Source organism: Notothenia coriiceps, unplaced genomic scaffold (assembly GCF_000735185.1).
Source record: "Notothenia coriiceps isolate Sejong01 unplaced genomic scaffold, NC01 NC01_scaffold00017254, whole genome shotgun sequence".
In the NCBI taxonomy this organism is placed as follows: domain Eukaryota; kingdom Metazoa; phylum Chordata; class Actinopteri; order Perciformes; family Nototheniidae; genus Notothenia; species Notothenia coriiceps.
The window spans coordinates 19724-28760 of NW_011349955.1; the positions used below are offsets into that span (position 1 = coordinate 19724).

General features: G+C 41.6%; 1 protein-coding gene across 1 annotated transcript in view; it reads left to right on the forward strand.

Moving 5' to 3' along the window:
* Positions 1 to 9037, forward strand: part of col20a1 (collagen type XX alpha 1 chain) — a 41385-nt gene that overhangs the window by 17214 nt on the left and 15134 nt on the right. Inside the window, exons 6-17 of the mRNA XM_010776706.1 lie at positions 2329 to 2496; positions 3061 to 3180; positions 3285 to 3449; positions 4001 to 4159; positions 4249 to 4421; positions 5040 to 5169; positions 6243 to 6388; positions 7426 to 7555; positions 7683 to 7822; positions 8130 to 8256; positions 8419 to 8558; positions 8658 to 8790. Coding sequence (XP_010775008.1) covers positions 2329 to 2496; positions 3061 to 3180; positions 3285 to 3449; positions 4001 to 4159; positions 4249 to 4421; positions 5040 to 5169; positions 6243 to 6388; positions 7426 to 7555; positions 7683 to 7822; positions 8130 to 8256; positions 8419 to 8558; positions 8658 to 8790 — 1731 coding nt within the window. The remainder of the gene's footprint in view (positions 1 to 2328; positions 2497 to 3060; positions 3181 to 3284; positions 3450 to 4000; positions 4160 to 4248; positions 4422 to 5039; positions 5170 to 6242; positions 6389 to 7425; positions 7556 to 7682; positions 7823 to 8129; positions 8257 to 8418; positions 8559 to 8657; positions 8791 to 9037) is intronic.

Below are 9037 nucleotides of genomic sequence, written 5' to 3' on the forward strand. Positions count from 1 at the left end.
ATTGTGAGGCATGACGTGAGCCTCATCTGATTGGTCAATCCCTCAATTTTTTTTCACCAAGGGAAGCCAATTTCGGCTAGCCTCCTCTCGCAACAGAGAGTGCAATCTACTGTTTCACCATAACATCTAGAGGGGCGCTGTTTCACTCTTTGTAAAATACTCAATGAGAATGGGGGAGAGACGGGCCGGCAGAATAATTACCGAAACTAAACAAAGTGTTTTTATTTATTTATTAAAATTATAACTACAATCCAAAAAAACAGGGGAAGCCTGGCTTCCCTTGGCCTCCAGGAGAAAAAGCCACTGAGTTCAAGGGATAATTCTCACCCACCTCTTGCTCTTGCCCTGCAGTTGTATGTGCCAGTTGAGCTGGTTCTTCCACCAGCTCAAATCTGTCCCTCATCATGGACGCAGGAGGCTGCCTGTATATCTGAACTCGCGCCCTCATCATTCTCTTCATCATCTTGCACTTGTTCTAAGCTGCTGCTGATAGTGCTTGTAGCAGCGCTGCTGCCAAAAAGGTCTGTCAATTTGCGCCATTTATATGCTTCACCTGCGAGTGACTTCACCTTTTTTTCTCTTGCCTTCTCGGCCCCACCTTTTCGTTTTCTTTGATTTTTATCCATGTTTTTTCCTTCTCCCTGTCTCTGACGCGGCGTCTAATCCCTTCGCCCAATCCCAAACCACTCCCTAGACCCTACCCCTCCGTGACGGAGTGAATTCCGTCTGTAGCCACACTCGCAGCTCAACGAGCAGTGTTGCCAACTCCATAGTAAGGAAAGTAGCTATTGGCTGTCCGAAAAGTCGCCAGAAGTCCCTAAATTACGTCATTGCCTAATTTGCATATCATGTAATGGCGGTAAAAAAACGTTCCACCCCCTTCAAAGAGGATCAAAACTTGAAACCAGAGTAAATCCAGACGACAGTAGATCAGAAATGCCTCTATTAGAAAAAGTAGAAAGTAGTTTTAATAGTTTTTAGTAGAAATCTCCCTTACAATAAAGGCAGTATGCCCGTGTGTCATCTCCAATAAATGGCTTCAACCATCCTTTAAACTCAGGGTTTGATTCCCACTCCTTTATGTACTTTTGTGATTACAGTTAGACTGTGACATGATGACCTACGTGAATGTTTAGCTTGTCACAGAGAGGCACACACACAGTGGACGAGGTGATTAAGTGACTGAGGCTGTGTGAGTCAATGCAAAGCCAAGGCAGTTATTTATTATAGTGTGACAGTGAAGAAACATTTACATTTAAATCCCCGCTCAAAACCAGGACGGCTTGGCGCAAGCGCAATTCATTTACAGTCTCGACGCGGGAGGGTGTGGCTGTCTCCTCTCTGCTCTGACTGCAGCTGAGCTGCTGCGGGAGGCAACTAGCGCCTGTGAGTACTATGGGAGGGCAGAGCAGGAGCAGAGGGGCTCACGGCAGCACCCGCGGTTCGTTAACTGCTGAACAATACGTGAGTCTCCAAACACCAGAAAAGTCCCTAATAACACCTTTACAAGTCGTTAGATTAGTCGTTAGTCGCTTTTGACAAAAAAAAGTAGCCGGAGGGTTTGGAAAGCCGCCGAATTTAACGACAAAGTCGCCAAGTTGGCAACACTGGTCCCTGTAGCATCACGGAGCAGCTAGCAGAGAGGCAGAAAGCTAACAACAGCAGTCACCGGACAGACCTGTCACTCAATGTGACCACGCCCTAATTTATGTATAACTTAAAGGCTTAATATAACTTAAAGAAATTATAAATGGTAGTACTCCTTAATAAATGGTGATTTGTTTAACACGTTACAATAAGGCTCCCTTTTACCAATTAGAAATGGTAGTAACCCATACAAAAAAATGGGAATATGTTTTACACTTTACAATAAGGCTCCCTTTTGGCAGTTAAGTGTTAATAACTCGTAAATAAATGGTCATAAAGAAATGCCAAGAAACATCAAGATGGATGGGGGGAGAATCAACTCAGTGAACAACAGATACCAAGGATGTTGGCTGATGAAGAAGACGAAGTAAGCTAGGGCCAATATAATAGTCATCTTGCCAAATAGTGAGCCCGTGTTGATGTGTGAAAGCTATGTTAGAACTGGTTTATACATGGTTTTTAATGATTAATAAAGTGTTTAGAACCTAATTAATAACCTAATTATGAACCCTTTATGAATCCTTTATAAGGGTAGTCTCATTGTAAAGTGGTACTTATTCATATACAGATGTGTGACAAATAAAAGGAAATGTTTATCAACTAAAAGCGTCCAGCCTTTTCTTTGGCATCTGGAACACTAATCAGTTCACAACTAATTGCATCAAGCTTCCTTTAATCAAGGGATGTCTCCAAGGAAACCATTTGAGTGTGAGACCGATGCAGCTGCGGACATCGTGTTGTTGGTGGACGGCTCCTGGAGTATCGGGCGTACCAACTTCAGACGGGTTCGAGACTTCTTGGAGGGCCTGATGACACCCTTCAACATCGGGCCGGACCACATTCAGATCGGTGAGGGTCAGAGAGTGGCAGTGAAGCCTAATGCCTTCCTCTTTGTGGGTGGTATTCATAAAGACACAGTGCCACATGGAGGAGATCCTAAGTCTTTGTCATCAATGAGACTGCATGTTGCAGAGGAGCAGACTGTTTAACTGTAGCGGTACGATTTGATATGAATCATATGATACGATTTATACTTTTCTGTCAGATCAAGTCTTGCATGCTGTGTTTTTTCTCTCAAGACAAGTGCATTGCAATAGCATTTATTATGACATTTGTATTACTGAATTTATTGACAATTTATTTTATTTCTGCTATGAAATAATTCATAATTTTTTATTAGGAATTGGAATTGAAAGATACATAAAGAAAAAGAAAATTAACTAAAAGAATAAATAATATAATATGCCAAAACTTTTACAGATACTGTCTGCTAGGTTTTTCCCGCTGAAAACAAAAAATGGAAGAAAAAAACCAAGGATTTTAAAATCAGTCACTTAAAGTATTATTTATTTACCTTTACTAATGGCCACAAAAAGTAATAAAATCTTGTTAAATATTTGTATTTCCCCCCAGGTCTGACACAGTACAGCGGAGACCCCCGCACAGAGTGGCATCTCAACAACTTCACTACCAAAGAGCAGCTTTTGGAGGCAGTGAGGAATTTCAGATATAAGGGTGGAAACACATTTACAGGTAATCACCCTATACTCCTTCGTTGCTGTCTGTGTTTGAGTCCATACAATACACAGTAGACTATCGTATGTCTGTAAGTAGGTAACCCTGCATCCATCTCCCAGGCCAGGCGCTGCTCCATGTCATGGAGGAGAACATGAGGCCAGAGGCAGGCGCAAGGTCAGCGACACCTTTTTTCTTGGTCTTGTTGACCGATGGTAAATCTCAGGATGATGCCATTGCTGCGGCAGAGCGCCTGAAGAATGCCGGCGTGGAGATCATCGCTGTAGGTGAGACTAAATACTTTTAAATGCATCTACTTTAGATTTGATGTTATGTGGGAGCCAATGGGAGCTGAGCTCCCATAAGGAGGGGTCTGAGCTCCTATGAAAGCAGTCAAATCATACATCTGTGGGGGTCGCTAATACATTACCAACAACCATTATTTTAATCACAAATAATGCATGTGTCAATGTAATGAGTATTATTTCCATTAACGAGGTAAATAGGCTAAACAAAAAACATTTTTCTAGAGAACTACGCATCGTATTCTCTCTTGAATGTTCAAACCTTTATTTAGACAGATTGGTCCCTTGAGATCATCGATCTCATTTACAAGGGAGATCTGCATCATTTAGTTAATCTCAGGATGACAATATGTCTGCAATGCACCTCCAAGGTGCGCAATAAATTATTGTGCAATCTATGCCTGTGAGCGTGCTGCGCGAGCAGAGATGATGTGTGTGTGCGTAGTTGAACCTTTTCATATTTAAGCTTGAAGCAAGTAGAGGGCTGCTGCTGCTGCTAATCTCTATAATGCTTTTGTATTTGTGTAATTCAGGTGTAAAAAATGCGGATGAGGCCGAGTTGAGACAAGTAGCGTCGGAGCCCGTGGATCTAAACGTCTACAATGTCAATGACTTCCCACTGCTCAGCAAACTAGTGTCACGACTGGTCCACATCCTGTGTAGGAGGATAGAGGACCGCGGCATCTCAAAACGTAACACATCTATCTGGCTAATCAGCCTTTCGTCCTACTCAAACCTTACTGTATTCAACATGGTCATTTCCTTGCTGCTGTAATTTCAGGAATGGAGCCTGGGCCCACAGTAGACCCAGCCCTCTCCTACCCAAGTCCTTCTGATCTCCGCTTCTCTCAGCTGGGCTCCAGAGAAGTGCAGCTTCACTGGACCAATCCTGCTGAAGCTGTCCAACAGTTCAGAGTGGTCTACCACAGCGCTGAGGGCCAGAGTCCACAGGAGGTCAGAACCAAGCGGCAACCTCTTGCGCTGAAAAGAGAAGCCAATGTTTAACTCTCATTCCCTCTAATGGCCAGCAGGCAACTCCAATGGTGTCAAAAGTCCAATTGTATGAGAAAATTACCCTATTTCTTACTTGATTTATTTTTTCAGAAAACATTTTCAAGTTTTGTGTCTCAATCTCAAGACACAATGTTTAGTTTGTCAATTATAGTTAATATAAAATATACAAAGATGTACAAAGGCTGATTGACAAGCTGCCGTGGTGGTTGCACTTTGTGCCATCTACTTGTGTAACTCATTTGAGGCTTTTAACTTGTAGTCCACATACCAATTAAAGTCTATGGTCAAAATACAACCATACTTTATATTGCCACATTACGTTACGAGACATAACAGTTATATAAACAACAACGTATAACCGCCAATTCCAGTAGCCACATAGTTGACATCATAATCTAATTCCGTTGGAAATGTGGCGATTTCGTTGAATAATTGTGATGGTAAAACGGGATGAGAAGATAGTGTTTTCATATAAAGTAAAATATTTGTACAGAATATTAAATTGTCCAGTGTTTTGTGCATTTTTTGTGTCTGACTGTAGGGGATGTTTGTCCACAGGTGGTATTGGGCGGCTCAGAGTCCACAGTGCTGCTGGAAGGCCTCTCCTCTCAGACACTGTACCATGTGTCTATCTTCCCTGTGTATGAAAACAATGTTGGCCTGGCCCTCAGAGGAACCGTCACCACATGTAAGACTGACAATACTGCTAAACATTCTATTTTAAGGGATCCATCTGTTTGTTTGTAAGTGTGGCAGTTGTTTTTGCATTATCCCAGTTAATACTGATATGAAACTTGAATGTTTCTACAGTAAGTTATGTTTTTCTATTTGGATTATATGCTGCATTTCTATCTGAATAAACAGCATCACATTCTATTTCGATAACCCCTATAATATTATACAATGTTGGCTGTAGTTCGAGTTTGACCTGTTTGTGAATAGCCCATCAATATATTGTTTTGCATAGTATATTGATGGAAGCAGGGCTTGACACCCAAATCCTTCTTTAAAAGTTACACTTTAATGTCTTTCACTTTAAATGCAAATAATCTATGTCAATCACATTTTTTTTCAACGTCACTTTCCTAATTCTGCTACCTGCCACCGTAACACTACAAAGGGGATATTGATAAATTTGTTCTAGTAAAAAAGCGTGCTCTCTGACGAGCATTAAAAAGATGATATCCTCCAACATTACTTAGCCTGCGACAGAGGGCTAAACATCAAATACTTTTATTGTCAAGGGAGCGTATAGGGAGCGTAACACTATGGCATTTTATGAAAGGTCAATACAAATAAAATGTCACCATATTGTATTTTTAAGACACAGAATTGCACACCTGGAGTTTCCAGAGTGGAGTATGGGTTAATTGAGAATAACAACATTTAAAGAATGATTTTGAGTGACGGTACGAAACCTCATTATTCAGAGGAATGCACAGAACTCAAATATTGGTGTTGGCTAAAAATCGTCAGTATAATCTTTTTGTCCTTGCTGCCAAAACGTCTTATGAAGGACCACAGAGAACTATACAATAAAGGTGTAATATCTCATTGTATTGGGCCCAAAAGCAGTGTAATCAGTGTTGTTAGTATTAAGTAGGTGGTCAAATACAGGAAACATGAATACACAAGGTTTCTAATGAGCCTTTTTTAAATGCCCATCATCGGTTACACGTTTGTAAAACCATGTTTACAAACCCCTTCTGACAACTGGTCACCCTCTATTTTCTCTTCCTCTCTCTGTCTCCCCTCACTCAGTGCCCCTGGCCACGCCTGCCAACCTGGAGGTGACTCCTTCCTCTTACAGCACCCTGCAGGTGAGCTGGGGTGCAGCGCCCGGGGCCACACAGTACATGATCCTGTACTCTGCACTCAGCCACGGAGAGCCTGACGACGCCAAGGAGGTGAGCACTGGATCTCTCTTTCTCTCTGTGCTGAGTGTGTGTGTAGGGAGGACAATGAAAGGCCTTTATATTGTTTTATACATGGAACACACATGTGATTTGTAATTGTCGGTTATCAGCAGACAGTAAAGACAAAACATAATGATCAATCAAAGAGGAGCAAGAAAGCCCAATAAAGTTTTAAATTGGTATGTTAACTTCTACTTTGCCCCATATTAAAGTCTGAAATTACACAAATGTTACAGATATTATAGTCATTGCAAAGTTTAAATAACTAGGCAGACTTATGTGTGCGTCGAAAATCCAAGAAATAAAACTGAAAATGAAGTCAAAGTAAAACTGCTGGCAAGGCACCAGATAGCGAACCTTACGCAGGGAAAGATCTGAAAGGGAAAACCACCTGTCTCCAATATATACATGATCACCAGGTGCCCAACATTGCCTTCAAAACAAAAGCATAAAGACTTATTTGAATAAACAAAAATAATGAAACTAAGTCATTATACATGAACAATAACTATTAACAAAAGCAGCAAGAAAATAAATACTATAAATAATATATATATCAATATATAGGTAGCTCCAACACTGTTTGTAGGCTGTGTTATTGATCACTCACATCAAGCACCTGCACATAGCTGTGTCATCGTTTCTTTTCTCTTTTTGACTTTAGTCACAAATGGCTTTCACTAAGTCAGGATGAAAACACCTGAATTTAAACAAATTAAAGAATAAGTTAAATACTTTATGTACAATGTTTAAAGGACATTTTCACCCAAAATTCAGATATGCATATTTTCCCCTTACCCCATTACCTAGAGGATTTTAGTGTAAGTTGCAGATAGTTGAAATATAGGGATAAATGTATCTAGCACTCTTCTTTTGAGCAGTTTCATGTTGCAAATATTTTCTTTTTACAGAACTACACCTGCCAACCGTATCACCGTATAGAAGAAAGCGTGCATTTACTCATAACCGGTAAACCTATTAACAAAGCACTAACTTGACGTTTGCATTGTGTTTGTGTATTTCTGCAGGAAAAATTCAGTGCAGAGCAGACGGCGGTGGAGCTGACGGGGCTACTTCCGGCCACAGACTACTCTGTCACTCTTTACGCTCTGTATGAGGACGATCCCAGCGATCCTGTCACTGCTGTTGCCGCCACATGTGAGACATTACCAAACATCCATCATTGTTCACGTTATTTCATCTCTTCAGTGCACTCACAAATTTGTCTTTGAACCCCTTCATCTTCTCCATGCTTCCCTTTTTATTTTACTGTCCATCCCTGCAGTCCCCCTACCACCGCCAATGAGTGTTGAGTTCCCGATGGTCACCCACAGTATGCTGAAGGTGAGCTGGGTGCCTGGAGCAGGGGACGTCCCCAGCCACAGAATCACATACAGCACCAACCACGGCAGTGACATTAAGCAGGTAACTTCCAACACTGGTGTTCAATTTCAAGCCTTTTGTCTCCAAAACCATCCCCAGAACTCAGATCTTTTTTTTCTAAACCAGAGATACATACTAAATATATTTTGAGCGACTCTTATCTGGTTTTGGAAAATCGAAAATATAACAGTGATCTATTATATCAGCCAGATGTAGTGCAGAATGTGACAACGATATATTTAATTACATTTCTTTCATGCATCCCTGTTAAACTGCTTTGTATCATAACAAACAAAATACAAATATGAACCTGAAAATGAGTATAATCAAACCATGAAACTCTTTCCAGGTGGAGGTAACAGGACTGAACTCAGTGGTGGTGCAGAACCTCTCCTCTCTGTCCAGATATCTGGTTTCAGTCCAGTCTAACTACCCACAAGGCCTGTCTGCAGCACTCACCAGTAACGTCACCACACGTAAGACACACGCACACCATCAACCTATTTCTTCTATGATATGTCAAAGACTTGTGTAACATCACAGCAGAGAGAAGACATATTGAATTAAATGTGAATTAAAAATAAATCGGTCTAAAGTCTCTTTTTTCCCTCTCCTGACACATTTTCCTTCTCTCCTAGTGAAGGTGCCTTCCCCATCAGACCTCAGGGTGACTAATTTCTCCGACAGTGACATCACTGTGCGCTGGCAGGCTGGGGCTGATGATGTCGTCTCTTACCTCATCAAGTGGATCTCCCTCAGTGGAGGAGACCTGAGACAGGTGGGGGTGGATTAAGAAAAGGTGGACTGTATATTGTGTTATAATGATTACTGTATGATGTGAATGTAAATATTGCTCTTTTCCCCACTGTCTGTTTAGCTGAGGGTGAGTGGTGAGAGTGAAGGGGCGATCCTGGAGGGGGTGGAGGACGATAAGGAATACCAAATCTCTCTGTCTGCACTCTATGGAGATGGAGCTCAGAGTGAAGCAGTGGCCATACGCTACAGCACATGTGAGTCACACATTCATTTACACCCCTCACAAATTCAAATGAACACTACAAGCAGCACAGGAGAGTTGCATGTGCTTGAAAAAAGAAACATCGGATTCTGAGTGTGAAGTGTCTGCTCTGTAATCGTGTGTGTGTGTGTGTGTGTGTGTGTGTGTGTGTGTGTGTGTGTGTGTGTGTGTGTGTGTGTGTGTGTGTGTGTGTGTGTGTGTGTGTGTGGGTGTGTGTGTGTGTGTGTGTGTGTGTGTGT